We start from the raw sequence: 21131 nt of genomic DNA, 5'->3' as shown, positions 1-21131 counted from the left end.
TCGGCCAATCAGCATCAGGGCTCAAACCACCCAGTTTATACTTAGTATTTTTTCATGTGGGTCTCCAAAGACATTTTGGCAGATTATTTTGTGATTTACCTCAGCCAGAATAGCTGAGCGTGTTGATTATTGAATCATAGGCTATGTATCGCTTGTTTGTGTCTTGTTCATACTGTAAATGAAAGTAATGTGGTATACAAAGAATGTCAATCCTAAACCATCCAACATAATCATAGCTCGTTTTTGAGAGGTGTTAATTTATGGTTTGCTGCCAGCATTGTAGGCTAGATTGAACATAGTTTCACAGTGGTCCAAAATTCCTGAAGAAAGAGAGGGGAATTCTTAAATATTTCTGTGAGAGGAACAGCCTCTCATAGCAACAGGGAGGTGGTGTATTTACTAAATGAAACAACACATGTATTTTGCTTCATAGGTTGTGTAAGATCATCTCTCTAGGAGTGTTATTATAGACCAGGAACATGTTGTTATCCCCAAAGACTGACTCTGTTTTTCCTTTCTGATGTTTTTTTCTGAACTCAACATCTTCCATGGTGTTCGTTTTAGGTTCCCTCTGTATGACGTTTCTGTCGAGCTATGAGCTAGATTCATCTCAATGTTTTCAGCTGTCTTCTGTGCATGTCTGACTATCTCGTAGGACATTCCTTGGCTGCTCTGCCAGCTTGGTTGTGGTTTTGGAAGAACCCTCAGTTCCAGAGGAGGCTGGTGGGAGGAGCTGTAGGAGGATCAGCTCATTGTAATGTCTGGAATGGATTAAATGGAACCGGATCAAATATATGGAAACCACATGTTTGACTCTGGTACATTGATTCCATCCCAGCCATTACACTGAGCCCGTCTTCCTATAGCTCCTCCTACCAGCCTCCACTGCTTAGTCATATGTCTCCATTGTAGAAAAAGAAGAAAGGAAAGAAGGGCAGTAAGAAGAAGAAGAAAGAGAAGGATCTGACTGCCGACAGGTCAGTGTCTGATAATGTCAGTCTGCCATATGGAGCAGATGATTGGTTGGCAGAGGGCAGGAGTATGATGTCATGGAGTGACCACCACTCCAATAGGCCTGGTTAATGATTAGTGTGTTTGTGACCTGCTCCCCCGCCCTCAGTTTAACACCATCTCTCTCTCTCTCTCTCTCTCTCTCTCTCTCTCTCTCTAACTCTGTCTGTCCCTCCACACTCTCTCTCTCTTTCTCTCTCCCTCCTCTCTCTTTCTCTCCCTCCTTCTCTCTCCCTCCTCTCTCTCTCTCTCTGTCTTACTCTCTCTCTCTCCTTTTCTCTCCCTCCTCTCTCTCTCTGTCTCTCTGTGTCTCTGTCTCTCTCTCTGTGTCCTCTCTGGTGTCTCTCTCTGTGTCTCTCTCTTTCTCTCTCTCTCTCTGTGTCTCCTCCTCTCTCTTTCTGTCTCTCTCTGTATCTCTCTCTCTCTGTCTTACTCTCTCTCTCCTCCTTTTCTCTCCCTCCTCTCTCTCTCTGTCTCTGTGTCTCTCTCTCTCTGTCTCTCTCTGTATCTCTGTATCTCTCTCTCTCTCTGTGTCTCTCTCTCTGTCTCTGTGTCTCTCTCTCTGTGTCTCTCTCTCTCTGTCTCTCTCTGTCTCTCTTCTCTGTCTCCTCTCTCTCTGTGTCTCTCTCTCTCTCCAGAACCCTTGAGTCTCTGTATGAAGAGCTGGTGCTGGAAGGCTTCTTGATTAGACCCTTGAACATCAAGCTCTCTGAGTACATTGGTACAGTACTGACATCACACACACACACACACGCATACAGCGCGGAAAGTATTCAGACCCCTTGACTTTTTTCACATTTTGTTACCTTACAGCATTCTAAAATTGATTAAATCGTTTTTTCCCCTCATCAATGTACACACAATAGCCCATAAAGCAAAAACAGGTTTTTAGAAATGATTGAAAATGTCTAAAAAAATCGAATAAAACTGAAATATCACATTTACATAACTATTCAGACCCTTTACTCAGTACTTCYTTGAAGCACCGTAGGCAGTGATTACAGTCTCGAGTCTTCGTGGATATGATGCTACAAGCTTGGCACACCTGTATTTGGAGAGTTTCTCCCATTCTTCTCTGCAAATACTCTCAAGCTCAGTCAGGTTGGATGGGGAGCGTCGCTGCACATCTATTTTCAGGTCTCTCCAGAGATGTTCGATTGGGTTCAAGACCGGGCTCTGGCTGGGCCACTCAAGAACATTCAGAGACTTATCCCGAAGCCATTCCTGTGTTGTCTTTGCTGTGTGCTTAGGGTCGTTGTCCTGTTGGAAGGTGAACCTTTGACCCAGTCTGKGGTCCTGAGCGCTCTGGAGCAGGTTTTCATCAAGGATCTCTCTGATCTCTATCTCATCAAGGATCGCTCCGTTCATCTTTCCCTCGATCCTGACTAGTCTCCCAGTCCCGTGCCGCTGAAAATCATCCCCACAGCATGATGCTGCCACCAGCATGCTTCACCGTAAGGATGGTGTCAGGTTTCCTCCAGACATGATGCTTGGCATTCAGGTTTCATCAGACCAGAGAATCTTGTTTCTCATGGTCTGAGAGTCTGAGAGTCTTTAGGTGCCTTTTGACAAACTCCAAGCGGGCTGTCATGTGCCTTTTACTAAGGAGTGGCTTCCATCTGGCCACTCAACCATAAAGGCCTGATTGGTGGAGTGCTTCAGAGATGGTTGTCCTTCTGGAAGGTTCTTCCATCTCCACAGAGGAACTCTGGCCCTTCTCCCCCGATTGCTGAGTTTGGCCGGGCGGCCAGCTCTAGGAAAAGTCTTGGGGATTCCAAATTTTTTCCATTTAAGATTGATGGAGGCCACTGTGTTCTTGAGGATCGTCAATGATACAGAAATGTTTTGGTACCCTTCCCCAGATCTGTGCCTCAACACAATCCTTTCTCGGAGCTCTGCGGACAATTCCTTCAACCTCATGGCTTGGTTTTTTCTCTGACATGCACTGTCAACTGTGGGACCTTATATAGACAGGTGTGTGCCTTTCCAAATCATGTCCAATCAATTGAATTTGCCACAGGTGTACTCCAATCAAGTTGTAGAAACATCTCAAGGATGATCAATGGAAACAGGATGCACCTGAGCTAAATTTTGAGTCTCCTAGTAAAGTGTTGGAATACTTATGTAAATAAGGTATTTCTGTTATGTATTTTATATATTATATATTATTTTCCAAAAATGTCTAAAAACCTGTTTTTGCTTTGTATTTATGGGGTACTGTGTGTATATTTATGGAGGGAAAAAAATGTATTAAATACATTTTAGAATAAGGCTGTAACGTAACAAAATGTAAAAAGTCAAGGGGTCTGAATACTTTCCCGAATGCGCTGTATATATAAAATGTCGGTGACTTAGGTCTGGCTTCAGTCAATTGGATAACCTTAGTTACAGCTATATGAATGTTCATGCATACGTGTGTGTCTGCATGCTTTGGTGTGTGTTTCTGCATGCTTTGGTGTGTGTGTCTGCGTGCTTTGGTGTGTGTGTCTGCGTGCTTTGGTGTGTGTGTCTGCATGCTTTGGTGGTGTGTGTCTGCATGCTTTGGTGTGTGTGTCTGCATGCTTTGGTGTGTGTGTGAAAAGGTGTGTTTGCTCACAAGTGTCTAGTAGGGCCAGCTGGATATCAGACAGGGAGCCTGCCTCATCTCCACAGGGATTTATGACTCAATATCCCACCCTGTGCCTCATTCTCTCCGTGCCTCCCGCCCTAGATGTCTCGCTGCGGCCATGTTGCAACAAGGGTCAGGATGACATACACTCTATCATGTTGAACAGACAGACACACGCGCCTGCCTCCCCAGAGTTTTCCCAAAACCAGTTACTGTTGGTTTCAATTATATGCACATACTGTGCCTTTGATGTTGGGAGGGAGTTTGGAATGGTTGAGGAGAAGTTCAGCAAGTGGGACAGAGAAATAGATGTTGATGTCTTGTCCATGATAGTGGCCTAAATACCTTCCCTTATTTCAGTTCTAGCCCAGTATTACTAGATGCTTAGAGGCTCCTGAATTACAGCCAATCAATGTCTTAGTTTTCATTAGTACAGGTTTCTGCTGAGTTGATTTATGTCTGAAGATATGCATCAGCCAATGTACAAAGAGCAAATTCCATACCTCAAAGAACAAGACTATTGTCTGATGGATGTCTGACTTCTCTCCTCCCCTTCCCCCCCTCTCTCTCTCCCCCTCCCCCTCTCTTCCCTCTCCCTCCCTCCAGGTGAGTTCAGCTACCTGGGTACGACCCTGCGCCAGGCAGACATTGAGCCCATGCCCTCTCTGTCAGACGTCAGACAGCTCATTGCCCTTTATGGATCCTGCCTCTGGGTGAGTGAGAGCCCATCCATCCACTCTCATCATTGTGACTGTGATCACACATCACCCCACAACCTGGCTAGTCTGATTCATACTTATTGTACTTGCAACACACACACACACACACACACACACACACACACACACACCAACACACACACACACACCACACACACACACACACACACACACACACACACAACACACCAACCACACACACACACACACACACACACACCACACACAACCATACATACTATACAGTATAACATTACTCACTAATATCTGGATGTGTGGGCTGGATCAGTTCTGTTTTGCATGCCTCTTTTAAAGCCACCTTCCTTTGATGCCATATGGCCCATGATAACAGTTCGGGTTAATTCATGACGTCTGTATGAAAGTCAGTTCAGGACTGCTTTCCTATGAAGCAATTTGACTGAGAGGATAGGTACAAGAAATTGACCATGACCACCTCATAATCCACCTCAGTGCCCTGCCCTTGTCTCAATGCTGTGGAAGGATTAAGAGTGGCACAACAGCTCCCAGGACAGAAAGGGAAACCCTAGAGTGCCACGGATGGCATGGCATACATTTGTCAGGGCAGAGTGTATCTGGTGTGTGTGAGAGGTGTGGGGGGGGGGGGGGGGGCTTGTGAACTGTGCGTGACCCTGGCTGCTCTTAACCAGCAGCTTTGATCTTTCAGCCTGTCTCTCCTGGCTGAGCCTTTCTGTCACTGTCTCTGCCACCACTATGCTACTGCTGCAGAACACAGGGGAGTCAGGTAACGTGGGCCAGAACCCAGAATAGAATAGTACAGGGAAGAACATAGAATACCAGAGGAAAGTAGAACAGAACAGAACAGAACAGAACAGAACAGAACAAGAACAGAATAGAACAGAAATACAGAACAGAAATACAGAATACAAAATACAGAACAGAATACAGAACAGAAATACAGAACAGAACAGAATAGAATATTCCACACCACTAGATCATCAAGAAGCAGCTACTGGCTGAAGCTAATCCAGGGATCCTAATGGTAATAGAATACAACTCACTGACGTTCACCCAACCCTGAAGGGACGTGATCTTTCTCCCCAACACATCATGTCACCTGGCGTTAAGGCCCATTTCCATCCCACCCCCCTACGCCAGCGTCGTGGACCCCCAGATGGAGCTCCTGAAGAGGGGAGGGTTACTGAACAAACAGGCCACCCACCCTGGAGAAGAAGAGGATGTCATTCAGCACCTCAGACCTAATCAAAGGCAATATGACTACCGGAGGCCTGGATGGGCTGGTGTGGATGTCCATCACACCACCGCTACCACTACCATCATCACCACCACTACCATCATCACCACCCACTACATCATCACCACTACTACCATCACCACCACCACCATCACCACCACCATCACTAACATCATCACCACCACTTTCGTCACCACCATACCACTACCATCACCACCACCACTACCACCACCATCACCACCACACCACCACCACCATCACTAACATATCACCACCACTTTCGTCACCACCACTACACCATCACACCACCACCACCACCATCACCACCACTGTCACCTCCACATCACCAACTGTCACCTCCACCATCACCACCACTGTCACCTCCCATCACCACCACTGTCACCTCATCATCACCACCCATCACCTCCATCATCACATACTACAGTTTATTTATATCTGCACTGTGTACACACAACACTGCCTAAGCTTCCACCTCTTTTTATGAAATTAATCACAATAGGACATTGTTTTGTTTTGTTGTTCCCGGAACTTTATTCTCATTTCACCAAGAGTTGGCTCAGTTTCAGCTACTCTGTGATGATTCAGAGATTCTTCGAGACGGGTTTGGTTTTCTGAAGTATAAGCATTGGATACTGGAGGGAGGCTGGCTAGATGGTGTCCTTGGTGGAGAGATATCTCTGTGTACTCCCTTTGTTAGCGATTCACAGCCAATTATCCAGACTGGCTGCTATCTCATTCTCAGGGGTGTCTGTTTTATTTCACAAGAAAGTGACAACATTTGAACATGATAAGTGTTCCTTCTTTTAACCTGTGTTTGACCTTATTGTTCAAGCTTCTACATTTCATTTCCTATGGAAAAGGACAAGTGCAGTTGCACTAGTCAATTGATCGGCTAATCTGTCCCAGATGGGTTAGAGGCAGGAAAGAGATATCATTAGACCTTATGGAAGGAGTAGTCTTCTAATCAGTGCTCATAGTGTACCTAATGAACTAACACTGTGACCTGATCTAACAGAGAGTGAACTAACCCAATAAACAGCCTGCAGCATAGAGAGAGAGAACAGAGGCCAGAGCCTGTTGCCAGCTATTGTAGATTTAATGAGTTCCGGCAGGGCAGCAGGACCGGGACTTCTTGGCTGGACCTACCCCAGGGACAGGAGGGGATTCCTGGGGATAAGGGTTACACGGCTGCACTGCTCTGGGTCTCTGGGTCTAGAGGTTAATGGAGGGGTGTTGTGATTGGATGTGTTTACTCTCACGTTCTGTGTCCTGGCCCTCTGGCCTCTGTCCAGCCTGGACTTTTAATCACGGTTAGTATCAAGAGAGCACAACATGCTGCACCCTCAGCCCAGCCTCACTGCATCCTCACTGCATCCTCACTGCAGCCTCAGCACACCCTCACCCAGCCTCAGCCCACCCTCAGCCCAGCCTCACTGCATTCCTCACTGCAGCCTCAGCACACCCTCACCCCCAGCCTCAGCCCCCCCTCAGTCCAGCCTCACCCAGGCTCAGTCCAGGCTCATCCCAGCCTCAGCCCCAGCCCAGCCTAACCCAGCCTCACCCCAGCCTCAGCCCACCCTCAGCCCAGCCTCACTGCAGCCTCACTGCATCCTCACTGCAGCCTCAGCACACCCTCACCCCAGCCTCAGTCCAGTCTCAGTCCAGCCTCACCCAGGCTCAGTCCAGCCTCAGCCCAGCCTAACCCCCAGCCTCATCCCAGCCTCAGCCCAGCCTAACCCAGTCTCACCCCAGCCTCAGCCCCAGCCCAGCCTCATCCCACGCCTCAGCCCCAGCCCAGCCTAACCCCAGCCCAGCCTCATCGAGCCTCAGCCCCAGCTCATCCCAGCCTCAACCCCAGCCCAGCCTCATCCCAGCCTCAGCCCCAGCCTAGCCTAACCCCAGCATCATCCAGCTGGGTAATTCAACTATTGTTTGCTGTGGTAGGAGGTTAACCTGGCTGAATCAGTTAATACCAGTTAAGCAGCACTGCTGCTGCTGAGGCCCTCAGGGACCTCACAGGGGCTACAAACACCTATAGTGACCTTCTGGCTCTGTTCAATCCGCATGGCGGACGTTCAGCTTTACGCTGTGATTGAAATTTAAAGACAATGTTCCCGCTTTAGATGCTGCATCTGTCATCTCAATGGGAAATGACCTTTACATCTCTGTCTGGAATCTGTAACGCTTCAGCTTTCCAGACTGAATAGAGCCCTTAGTCTCACAGGTTCATGGTTTCTGCTGTGTTGTCCTACTACTAGTGTATTCACAGCTTGGCTCAGTGCAGTCTGGAGGTTACATTATACAGTCCTATCCTGGTCCGGCCCAGTTGCCATCAATGGTAAGAATTACTACCACCTAACCATCACCATCTATATGTTATTATCCTCTCTCTCTCTTTCTCGCTCTCTCGCTCCCTCCCAGGTTCCCAGTCCGTCCATCAGAAGGCTCCCCTGATGAAGACGCTGCTGCTGGCTGGTCCTGGAGGCGTAGGGAAGAGGATGCTGGTCCATGCTCTGTGCACTGAGACTGGGGCCAACCTCTTCAACCTGTCCCCCAGAAACCTGGCTGGGAAGTACCCCGGCAGGAGCTGCCTCCAGTACCTACTGCACATGGTCTTCAAGGTGTTTTCAATCTGCTACTGTACATAGTGATGAAGGCAGGAGTGATTGACAGYCGTAGCCTGCATCCAAATGGTCACATGTACGAGGGTAGAGGTCATTGTATGGTTTGATTTAGATAGTATATGCACACATACTGTATGCCCCACAAAAACACTTTGGCAGTGTACATGATTCAGTATCAGTGTTGTGAATGAAATGCCTGCTGGTGAAGTCAGGAATAATAAGCTGCACTATGAGCTTGATGTTGCTKTGTGTTGCTATGTCAGCTTGATGTTTATCAGATCAACATAGTTGTCTATCGGTTAACACAGTTACTGTTCACGGTTCCCCTGTGACATTCTGCACCACTGACTCATCTGAGACATGGAGGGGGGACGAGGGACATGAGAGAAGAGAGAGACATGGAGGGAGASAGAGAGATGGTGCGGGGGGAGAGAGAGATTTGTCTTGCTTGGACACCTCTCTATGCAGCTGTCTTGAGAGGTAAACAAGTCAGGAGCCCATAGCCACTAGTGACATTGTTCTGAATCTCACCTGTCAGCACCTCATTGGTTGGCACCCTCTCTAAGTGCATTCTGGGATCAGGAGCGTGTCCTGACAGCACTTCCTGCTTGCTGAGACAGTGTTGGTTTCTAAAAGGCTTGTAACATTTGGGTGTGACTGCCTCCCTCACCCCAAGTTGTATTTGTCAATGCCAGCCATGGAAACACTGCAAGTCCACAATACTGTTTCTCCATAAGCCTGTATGTGTCATTAACTAAAGACTTGTCTCTTATACACATCTAGAGTCCACAATACTGTTTCTCCATAAGCCTGTATGTGTCATTAACTAAAGACTTACTAGCTCTCCTATGGGACATTAGGCAACAATGAGCTCCTTCCAACGCTCTCTGTCCTTGGCCACGTGTTGTGCCTCGTGATACGAGATGTTCATCTTGGCCAGCTCGTCCGTCACAGTTCTGCACCAGGTATTCTTCTTCTCCCTGGTAGAGTCCACCGTTTTGGGATGCCTTGTTGCTCCATCTGGAAAACATGYCTGAGCCAACACATTCTGCTGATCGTGATTTGATGTGATGCTCTGGCTTTTGGACTTCCTTTGTGCTTGGTGATTTTATTTGTCCAGAAAATGCAGCAAATTCTTCAGAGGCATCCAATGCCTCAACCTTCTTCATGTCCGCTTTGACGACCCCCCTGCATTCAGACCCATACAACAGGAGGGACTTTACATCGCTGAATTACAGAGACCATTGTTAATGTACTCTTTGGTCACACTTTATTTGGATAGTCCAACTGTAGATGCTCTACAGATGGTCATACTATCAACAAACTATCTGTTGATAAGCAACTGAATATCTGTTGATAAGCAACTGCTTGCTAGGGTTATGGTTAGGGTTAGGGTTAGGGTTAGGGTTAGGGTTATGGCCAGAGTTAGGAGATACACTGTAGTTTAAATGTTACTGATAGTTCAGTTAATTTACGACTTGTTTGTGCGTGTTCTTTTGTTTGTGTGTTTGTGTGAGACTGGTGTTTCTGCTGGTCAGACTGTTTGTTTTGTTGAGGTTACTAACTTGTTTYTGTGAGACTGATGTTTCTGCTGGTCAGACTGTTTGTTTTGTTGAGGTTACTAACTTGCCCGTATGGGAGAGAGTTGTTTGAACATTGGCCTTAATGTGTGAAATAAAGAGGTGAAGGTTTCTCCTCTGTGTTGTTCTGCTGTGGCAGGTGGCTCGCCAGATGCAGCCCTCTGTGATATGGATCGGAGATGCAGAGAAAACCTTTTATAAGAAAGTCCCCAAACTGGAGAAAGAGGTATGTTCTCTACACWACAGCAGCATATCTCAACACCACTGTTCATCTCGGCAACAAAAATAGTCAATCAAATATTCGGCAAACACATATTTTTCAGTGGCAATTGACGAGACTATAACTGACTAAATAGACTCAGAAGAAACTGTAACTAAACAAAAAAGAAGAGACTAAATTATCTCTGTGACTAAAATCTGTTGGACTGAACAAGAGTTTTTGGACAGATTGAGAGCGTTTCAGCGATACGTACAATGAATATTAGCAGAGCGACAGATGCCCAGTCCAGTTCTGTTCATGTGTGGGCAGACAGGCTCGCCTCCGATTATACACATTGCGCAGGCGACACTGTTGCTCCTCGTAGCTAACCAGTCACCACCCAGCCTTCTAGTTGATACCACCCTTTGCCTGGTTAACAAACACAAGATGCTTTACAAAATGAAAAACAAAAGCAGCATTAAGTTTAATAGTAAACAACAGTCTAGCTATGTTTTTCTCTCCCTTGAGTATAGAAACGTTTTTGAATTTGCAGTCTTGCTCAATCACTCACTTTCCCCACTGCATTCATAGCCAGGTTCTGTCGCCGACTTCTAGCCAAGTCTCCCTCTTTTCCTCTGAGAAAATAGCTCTGTTGTAGCCATTACCTTTCAAAAGATATGACTCATAATACCAGCGCAACATTTGTTTCTTTCTGTCGTGGTGGGCCGTTCTACAACTAGGCTACTTGCGGACTCGAGCTTAAGTGGATGGGCTACATCACTGGGTGAAACAGTCATTATCTCCCATTCAGAGTCATTATCTCCCATTCAGAGTCATTATCCCTGGTACTGTACTACTTCTGCATCACAATGTGTCTGTGGAACGTTGATAACGATGACCTCAGAGTGACGGAGGTGCAACACATACTACTTTACAATACTTTACATCAATACTTTACTGTCTGTCTGTCTGTCTGTCTGGGTCTGGGTCTGGGTCTGGTCTGGGTCTGGGTCTGGGTCTCTGTCTCGTGTCTCTCTCGGCTCGGTCTCGTCTGGGTCTCGGTCTCGGTCTCGGTCCTGTCTCTGTCTCTGTCTCTGTCTCTGTCTCTGTCCTCGTCTCTGTCTCTGTCTCTGTCTCTGTCTCTGTCTCTGTCTCTGTCTCTGTCCTTGTCTCTGTCTTGTCTGCTCTGCTCTGTCTCGCTCGTCTGTGTCTCGGTCTCTGTCTCTGTCTCGGTCTCGTCTCGTCTCGGTCTCGTCCTCGGTCTCGTGTCTCTGTCCTGTCTCTGTCTCTGCTCTGTCTCTGTCCTGTCTCTGTCTCTGTCTCTGTCTCTGTCTCTGTCTCTGTCTCGGTCTCTGTCTCTGTCTCTGTCTCTGTCTCTGTCTCCCTTGACTCTGACTCTGACTCTGACTCTGACTCTGACTCTGACTCTGATCTGACTCTCGCTCTCTCTGACTCTCTGCTGTCTCTGACTCTGATCTTGACTCTGACTCTGATCTCTGACTCTGATCTCTGACTCTGACTCTCTGACTTCTGACCTCTGACTCTCTCTGTCTCTGACTCTCTCTGTTCTCTGACTTCGCTCTCGCTGTTCTTGACCCTCTGACCTCGACTCTCTTGTCTCTGACTCTGACTCTGACTCTGACTCTGACTCTCGCTCTCTCTGTCTCTGTCTCTGATCTGACTCTGACTCTGACTCTGACTCTCGCTCTCTCTGTCTCTCTGCTCTGATCTCGCTCTCGCTCTCTCTGTCTCTGACTCTGACTCTCGCTCTCGCTCTCTTGACTCTGACTCTGACTCTGACTCTGCTCTCGTCTCTCTGTCCTGACTCTGACTCTCTCTGTCTCTGACTCTGCTCTCTCTGTCTCTGACTCTGACTCTCTCTGTCCTCTGACTCTCGCTCTCTCTGTCTCTGACTCTGACTCTCTCTGTCTCTGACTCTGACTCTGACTCTCGCTCTCTCTGACTCTGCCTCTGACTCTGACTCTCGCTCTCTCTGACTCTGACTCTCGTCTCTCTCTCTCTGTCTCTGACTCTCGCTCTCTCTGTCTCTGATCTCGCTCTCTCTGCTCTCTCGTCTGTCTCTGATCTCGCTCTCTCTGTCTCTGACTCTCCGCTCTCTCTGTCTCTGACTCTCGCTCTCCTCTGTCTCCGTCTCTCTGTCTCTGTCTCTCTGACTCTCGCTCTCTCTGCTCTCGCTCGCTCCTGCTCTCTCGACTCTCGGCTCTCTCTGACTCTCGCTCTCTCTGACTCTCGCTCCTCTGATCTTCTGTCTCTGACTCTGACTCTGACTCTGACTCTCCTCTGTCTCTGACTCTCGCTCTCGTCTCTGTTCGACTCTGACTCTCTCTGCTCTGACTCTGACTCTGACTCTCTCTGTCTCTGACTCTCGGCTCTCTCTGTCTCTGACTCTGACTCTGACTCTCGCTCTCTGCTCTCTTGACTCTGACTCCTGTCTCTGACTCTCGCTCTGCCGCTCTCTTGTCTCTGACTCTGACTCTCTCTGTCTCTGACTCTCGCTCTCTCTGTCTCTGACTCTGACTCTCTCTGTCTTGACTTGACTCTCGCTCTCTCTGTCTCTGACTTGACTCTCTTGTTCTGACTCTGACTCTGACTCTCGTTCTCTGACTCTGACTCTGACTCTCGCTCTCTCTGACTCTGACTCTCGCCTCTCTCTCTCTGTTACTCTCGCTTCTGTCTCTGACTCTCGCTCTCCTCTGTCTCTGACTCTCGCTCTCTGACTCGCTCTCTCTGTCTCTGACTCTCGCTCTCTCTGTCTCTCGCTCTCTCTGTCTTCTGTCTCTGTCTGCTCTCTCTGTCTCTGTCTCTGCTCTCGCTCTCTCTGACTCTCGCTCGCTCTCGTCTCTCTGACTCTCGCTCTCTCTGACTCTCGCTCTCTTGACGCTCTCTCTGACTTCGTTCTCTGACTCTCGCTCTCTCTCTACGTCTCTGTCTCTGCTCTCTCTGTCTCTGACTCTCTCTGTCTCCTCTCACCTCCCGTCTCTCTCTCGCTCTCTCTGTCTCTTCGCTCTCTCTGTCTCTCGCTCTCTCTGTCTCTCGCTCTCTCTGTCTCTCGCTCTCTCTGTCTCTCGCTCTCTGTCTCTCTCTGTCTGTCTGTCTCTCTCTCTCTCTCTCTCTGCACTTGTGTGTGTCTGATGATATGTACAGTGCATTCAGAAGATATTCAGACCCCAAGACTTTTTCCACATTTTGTTACGTTACAGCCTTATTCTAAAATAGATGTTTTTTCTCATCAATCTACCAACAATCCATAATGACAAAGCAAAAACAGTTTTTTTGACATTTTTGCTAATTTATTAAAGATAAAACACTGAAATATGACATTTACATAAGTAAAGACCCTTTACTCAGTACTTTGTTGAAGCACCTTTGGCAGTGATTACAGCCTTGAGTCTTCTTTGGTGTGACGCTACAAGCTTGGCACACCTGTATTTGGGGAGTTTCTCCCATTCTTCTCTGCTGATCCTCTCAAGCTCTGTCAGGTTGGATAGGGAGCGTCGCTGCACATCTATTTTCAGGTCTCTCCAGAGATGTTAGATCGGGTTCAAGTCCTGGCTCTGGCTGGGCCACTCAAGGACATTCAGAGACTTGTCCCAAAGCCACTCCTGCGTTGTCTTGGCTGTGTGCTTAGGGCCGTTGTCCTGTTGGAAGGTGAACCTTCGCTCGGTCTGAGGACCTGAGCACACTGGAGCAGGTTTTCATCAAGGATCTCTCTGTACTTTGCTCCGTTCATCTTTCCCTCGATCCTGATTAGTCCTCCCACTCCCTGCCGCTGAAAGCATCCCCACAGCATGATGCTGCCAACACCATGCTTCACTGTAGGAATGGTGCCAGGTTTCCTCCAGACGTGATGCTTGGCATTCAGGCCAAAGAGTTAATCTTGGTTTCACAAGCCACTGAGAATCTGTGTTCTTCATGGTCTGAGAGTCATTTAGGTGCCTTTTGACAAACTCCAAGCAGGCTGTCATGTGCCTTTTACTGAGGAGTGGCTTCCGTCTGGCCACTCTACCATAAAGGCCTGATTGGTGGAGTGCTGCAGAGATGGTTATCCTTCTGGAAGGTTCTCCCATCACCAAGAGGAACTCTGGAGCTCTGTCAGAGTGACAATCGGGTTCTTGGTCATCTCCCTGACCAAGGCCCTTCTCCCTCGATTGCTCAGTTTGGCCAGGCAGGCTCTAGGAAGAGTCTTGGTGGTTCCAAACTTCTTCCATTTAAGAATGATGGAGGCCACGGTGTTCTTGGGGACCTTCAATGCTGCAGACATTTTTTGGTACCCTTCCCCAGATCTGTGCCTTGACACAATCCTGTCTCAGACAATTCCTTCCACCTCATGGCTTGGTTTTTGCTCTGACATGCACTGTCAACTGTCAACTGTGGGACCTTATATAGACAGGTGTGTGCCTTTCCAAATCATGTCCAATCAATTGAATTTAACACAGGTGGACTTCAATAAAGTTGTAGAAACATCTGAAGGATGATCAATGGAAACAGGATGTACCTGAGCTAAATTTAGAGTCTCATAGCAAAGGGTCTGAATACTTATGTAAATAAGGTATTTCTGTTTTTTTTTCTCGCTTTGTCGTTATGGGGTATTGTGTGRAGATTGGTGAGGAAAAWWWTTWTTTAATCCATTTTAGAATAAGGCTGTAACATAACAAAATGTGGAAAAGGGGAAGGGGTCTGAATACTTTCCAGAATGCACTGTATGTAATATCTATGTAGGCTGAATTAAGAATTTATATGGCCAGATAATTGTTATATTTTCTTATATGTGTTGGTAGGATAAGGCTATGTCTGTTTGGTCACATAGAAGTCAGTGATGTATGTTTACTATAGGTTAATGAGGCAATAAAATGTGACTATTATTAAAGGGCATTTAGTTGACTAAAATGGCCCACTGTTTTTGTCATTTTGACAATAACTAGACTAAATCATTATTCAATTGACAAAAACTTGACTAAAACGTAATAATATTTTAGTCAAAATGACTAAGACTAGACTAAATGTATAAAAGAGTCCAGTTATTAGCACTGCTCAATACTAGCCCTCAACACACTACAGTGCACATTGACAAACAGTGTAATCAAGGGACTTGTTTTGACAAGAATGTTTACATAGCAGATTGTCAAGTAACCTTCTCCATTATTTGATTGTTTGTGAATGAACTCAAGTGGGACCCACATCCATTGTTGGGTAACATGGGTTATATGAGATGACAGCTGTGAGCAGTTGAAAATGGGGACATCTTGAATTTACGAACAAGTTTATGCTGCCCTCATGTGGCTGGTCATAACTCTCTAACCCCTCTTCCTTGTTCTCCCTCTCTCTCTCCATCTCCATCCCTCTCTCCATCTCCCTCTCTCTCCTCTCTCTCCTCTCTCTCTCTCCACTTCCTCTCTTTCTCTCTCCTCTCTCTCTCCTCTCCCCCTCTCTAGATGGAGCCCAAGCGTCTGAAGAAGGACCTAGTAAAGGTGCTGAAGTCTGTGAAGCCTGAGGATCGTGTTCTGGTCGTCGGGACGTCCCGGAGGCCCTTTGACGCAGACCTCAAGCCCTTCTGTAAAGTCTATAGGAAGATCATCCTCATCCCCAGACCTGACTACGCCTCCAGACTGGGTGGGTTATCTATAGTAGTCTATATTGGTTTATATTGGTCTATATTGGTTTATATTGGTTTATAGTGGTCTGTATTGGTTTATATTGGTTTATAGTGGTCTATAGTGGTCCGTATTGGTCTATATTGYTTTTTATTGGTCTATAGTGGTTTATAGTGGTCTATATTGGTCTATAGTGGTCTATAGTGGTCTATAGTGGTTTATGGTGGTCTATAGTGGTTTATYGTGGTCTATAGGGGTTTATAGTGGTCTGTAGTGGTCTATATCTAGGCCACCCTGATAGCTATGGACAGACAGAATCTGTGGAGCTTTCATTCCCTAAAGCCACCAGGAATGAGTTGACATGAAAAATACTGGTGGAATGAATTCATATGATAGGCCCAACAGTAAACATGCATCTTTTCAAATAAAATGTTGTATTCATTATCCACTTCTGGTTTGAACTCTAAACTTTCTACCCCTGTCTGTGCTGTGTCCTCCAGTGCTGTGGAGGGAGCTGCTATGTGGCGGCGGTGCTCGCCTCACCCCCAGCCTGGACCTGAGCTCCCTGGCCAAGGTGACAGACGGCTACACCCAGGGCCACATCCTGCAGGCTGTGAGGCTGGTGCTGACCCCTCGCAGGKTGGCCCAGCAGACTACCAGACCACTGACCGCTGAAGAGTTCATCCCTCCACTGGCCAGACAGGACCCCGTCTACAAAGAGGAGGAGGAGGCCTTTAAGGTTCAGTAGCATCAATCAATTAATCACCTTTGATTTGCATAAATCTTTTTTACATATGTTTATCAAAGTGCTCAGTATAGCCTTACTCCCACAGAAAGGAGGCGACAATTGGAAAGCTCCTATGTAGGAGGAAGGAAGGKGTTGTTTTGCCGTTATAACAGTTCAATTGGTCCTCTGTATAGTAGAGTATGGTCCTCTGTATCTCAGTTAGTAGAGTATGGTCCTCTGTATCTCAGTTGGTAGAGGATGGTCCTCTGTATCTCAGTTGGTAGAGCATGGTCCTCTGGATCTCAGTTGTAGAGTATGGTCCTCTGGATCTCAGTTGGTAGAGTATGGTCCTCTGTATCTCAGTTGTAGAGTATGGTCCTCTGTATCTCAGTTGGTAGAGTATGGTCCTCTGTGTCTCAGTTAGTAGAGTATGGTCCTTTGTATCTCAGTTGGTAGAGTATGGTCCTCTGTATCTCAGTTGGTAGAGTATGGTCCTCTGTATCTCAGCTGGTATAGAGTATGGTTCTCTGTATCTCAGTTGGTAGAGTATGGTCCTCTGTATCTCATTGGTAGAGTATGGTCCTCTGTATCTCAGTTGTAGAGTATGGTCCTCTGTATCTCAGTTAGTAGAGCATGGTCCTCTGTATCTCAGTTGGTAGAGCATGGTCCTCTGTAGCTCAGTTGGTAGAGCATGGTCCTCTGTAGCTCAGTTAGTAGAGTATGGTCCTCTGTATCTCAGTTAGTAGAGCATGGTCCTCTGTATCTCAGTTGGTAGAGTTTGGCGCTTGCATCTTAGGATAGTGGGTTTGATTCCCGGGACCACACGTATGTAATAATATGTAAGTGGCTATGGTTAAAAGCGTCTGCTAAATGGTATATTATTATATTAAAAACATGTTTTTGCCTTTTGTTGTGCCGATTGTCTACATCTATTACCATAATCAGATATGAATTCATATTATTACTATTATCATTATTTTATTATGAATTCAGTATTATATCAGATATCTTTTCAGTATTATAATTCAGATATCTTTTCAGTATTATAATCAGATATCTTTTCAGTATTATAATCAGATTAATCAATTCAATGTACTATAATCAGATATCAATTCAGTATACTATAATCAGATATCAATTCAGTATTATATCAAGATATCAATTTCAGTACTATAATCAGATATCAATTCAGTACTATAATCAGAGATATCAGATATCAATTCAGTACTATAATCAGATATCAATTCAGTACTATAATCAGATATCTTTTCAGTATTATAATCAGATAGCTTTTCAGTACTATAATCAGATATCAATTCAGTACTATCCGATGAACTCCATATATACATTTGAGAGTCATGCTCCAACATTCACCACATGAGGGTGCTGTGTTCCTGCAGTTAGGAAGGAAATGCCACTGTATAACAGGTTTGATTTTCTCCGACTGTGGATTGATGGCTGTGAATGTGTTTCCAGATGTGGTACGGCAAGACACCTTTGGGTAAGAAGAGGGCACGGGCGGCCAAGGCCATCGAGGAGGAGGGAGAGTCGGGCAAGGACAAAGACAAGCGGGGCAGTGGGAAGAAGACAGGGAAAGAAGAGAAAAGCAAGAAGAAAAATAAGTAAATGTCAAAGACAAAAGATATACGTCGTCAACATTGGGGAGGTATTACAGATAGGGACTTTCAGGGGATGTGATTTACATTCCTACTTCTTAGATATGATGGACGATACATTTACTACCAGTCTATGACTGTACATGTCATGACAACAGTATAACGGTAACAGTCGATCATGTTATGATCATAATGAAAAAGGTAACTGTTTATCTTGTATGAGACCAGATATAAAGTATGTAAAATAAATCATTGTTATCGCAGTGTAAATATTTAAGATGCAAATAAGTGTTCTTGATTTTAGTCCAAATGGATCACAGCAGTATAATTTCATGAGATTCTATTGAGGGGATGTTTATTTTCAGTCTCAGACTATTTTGACCATTAGAAGCTAATTAGCCTTGTTGATGAGCGCTGAGTTGTTTAAACTGGGGGCTCTGAGCTGCAGTGGGAGGGGGGCGTACTGAGACTCACAACCCCCCCAAATACACCCCGTCGCAGCCGAGCCCCAGGCTCCCCTCTCTCCCCTGTCCTGAGACAAATCATCATTAACCATCCCCAGAACCACGAGACAACGATGGAGGGATTCCTCTCAAATGTTAGCTGCTAACCGTAATGAGGAAAAAACACAGCAGAAAGATAAATGAATTAATGAAACAAACGGTGCCTTGTATTTCCTGTCCGTCTTCCTTTCTCTCTCTCCGTCTCTCACTCACCCTSTCTCTCTCTCCCTTTCTCCTTTCCTCAGCCATCGTTGGGTTTGTGTGGCTTCTGTGCCATAAGAGTCTGTTAATTAGCCTGTGTAATTGTCATTGTTGCCAGTTACAGCCAGGGCGCTTCAGGCAGAGAGGCACTGTGCAATGTAGCAGCACCTTGTCCCAGGTCGCCCTGTGTTACTGTTTACACCCAGTTAGCGCTAACAAGCCAGCCTGCCCTGCCAAGCGGCTGACCCACTTCCCGGCCCCAGCAAGCCTCTACTAGCTCCCCAAGGACCAACTACCCCCCCCCCCCCCTAACCCCCCCCCCCCCCCATTCACTGGCCATCTTTAATCAAGTATTAGTCAATGGGAAACCAGATCCCCATTGTCCACCACAGCATAACCCTAACCTTGCATCTGTACCCCTCTTGTCTTTGGGTGTCTGTGTCTACCCCCCCCCCCCCCCCCCACTCTCTTGTCCCTGTCTTTATAGTCATCCTCTACCTTCCATTTCTGTCTGTCTGTCTTTCTCTCACTGTCCCATCCCATCGCTCTCTCCTTTTCTTTCTTTATCTCTCTATCTCTCTCTTCTTCTTCTCCATCCCATCTCTCCTCCTGCCAGGTGGGTTTACAGAGCGTGACAAACACTGTCACCTTTCCTGCTCCTTGTAGCTTAAACCAACATCTAATTGAATTATTCATGTGTGTGGASCACCGCCTTCTCACCCAAGAAAAGGCCCTTCAGCAGTCTTTTATGTGACGATGAAGCTGTTTTTAACTCCAGAGGTGTTCCCTTTGGGATCTATTTACTGTAGTATGACTGAGGTGAACCACGACGTGGATTTATCCAGAATAACACATTCACAATGTCTTAATGCACAGATAATTAGCAAATGCAGAAAGACAGCATTGTGTTTGGTTAATTGTTCACAGTGTGATGGTTACTAGCGTTAGTATCAGCTGACCTGTATCTCAGACAGACTTATGTATTTGATTTTGCCCATCTTCTCCTCCTTCATGCTTCATTTCCTCATTTCCATAAGACTGGATTTCTCTCCGCATTTTTGTGGCGATGATAATTCAGCATTATTTGATTAGATGAATTATTCTTTAATTTCTGTGTTTTGTGATGACAGAGTCAGGGGTGATTCAACCCTGTGGTCATGGCAGTAATAAAATCAAGACCTCTGTCGACTCAAGGAGACTTTTAACCATTATTTTGCAATTCCTATTTATGTCCCTGTCTCTTGGCTTGAGGGCCCAGTTCTCTATACACCCATACTTTCTCTCTCAACCCCTGACCTAGTGTTCCTTTTTATGGTGATGTATCCAGTCTTTCCACCCAGTCCTCAGCCAGAGGTGGGAAGAAATGCTGATATGACCTAGAAAATGTTCAGCTCAGGTCCCAGCCCCAGTCCCAGCTCCATTCCTATTCCCAACCCCAACCCCAGCACCAGCCTTCCTCTGTAGCCCAGGGGGAGTGATGCTCTGACAGGCTCATTTGCGGTGCGATCCCCTGGTCTACTGGGGCCCTGTACTGGGACAGAGTGACAGCTAGGAGCTCCCTGGGTGGGAGGGGGCCACAGACTCAGGGGGGTCCCCCCTCCACCTCACTGCCTGTCACATACTATCACAAAGTTCCTATACTCTTTTTCAAGGCAGCATCCACTTTAAAACCATGAAACCTTCAAATAATGTTTGAGATCTTTCCTGTATTCCACTGTTCTATTGTAATAAAATAGATGTATACCATATACATAGACCATACATATACCATATACATAGACCATACATATACCATATACATAGACCATACATATACCATATACATAGACCATACATATACATAATACTGTTTGTTATATTCTGGTTCGATAGATACTTGTGAGATCTGGTTAGCTTAGTATTATCTGTTGGTTAGTGGTTGGTTCGTATTATCTGGATGGTTAGTATTATCTGGTTGGCTAGTATTATCTGGTTGGTTAGTATTTATTTGGTTGCTAGATATTGTTAGTTATCTGGTTGGTTATGTATGATCTGGTTGGTTAGTATTGTCGTGTTGATAGTATATCTGTTGGTTAGTATTTTCTGATTGGTTAGTGGTTGGTTAGTATTATCTGGATGGTAGTATTATCGTTGGTAGTATGATCTGGTTGGTTTAATGATCTGGTTGGTTAGTTTAGTGGTGGTTGTATGGATTTTATTATCTGGATGGTTAGTATTATTTATCTGTGGTTAGTATTATCTGGTGGTAGTATTATGTTGCTAGGATCTGGTTGTTATATTATTGGTTGGCTAGCATTATCTGTTGGTTAGTATTATCTGGTTGGTTAGTATTATCGTGGAGTATTGTCTGGTTGGATAGTATTATCTGGTTGGTATATTTTCTGATTGGTTAGTGGTTGGTTAGTATTATCTGGATGGTTAGTATTTATCTGGTGAGTAGATGATCTAGTAGTTTAATATCTGTTAGTATTGATCT

General features: G+C 45.9%; 1 protein-coding gene across 1 annotated transcript; it reads left to right on the top strand.

Moving 5' to 3' along the window:
• Positions 1–912: 912 nt before the first annotated feature.
• Positions 913–18228, top strand: LOC112078808 (dynein regulatory complex protein 11-like; the record flags this gene model as incomplete). Its single annotated transcript, XM_024144931.1, is given in 9 exon segments — positions 913–977; positions 1650–1732; positions 4226–4318; positions 4321–4332; positions 8015–8214; positions 9937–10023; positions 15450–15627; positions 16109–16347; positions 17812–18228. Coding segments are annotated over 9 exon segments (1107 nt in total), but the record flags the coding sequence as incomplete, so codon positions are not given.
• Between the last annotated feature and the right edge of the window lie 2903 nt (positions 18229–21131).

This window comes from Salvelinus sp. IW2-2015, unplaced genomic scaffold, assembly GCF_002910315.2.
Source record: "Salvelinus sp. IW2-2015 unplaced genomic scaffold, ASM291031v2 Un_scaffold6309, whole genome shotgun sequence".
In the NCBI taxonomy this organism is placed as follows: domain Eukaryota; kingdom Metazoa; phylum Chordata; class Actinopteri; order Salmoniformes; family Salmonidae; genus Salvelinus; species Salvelinus sp. IW2-2015.
This window is presented reverse-complemented; position numbering and strand designations above follow the sequence as displayed.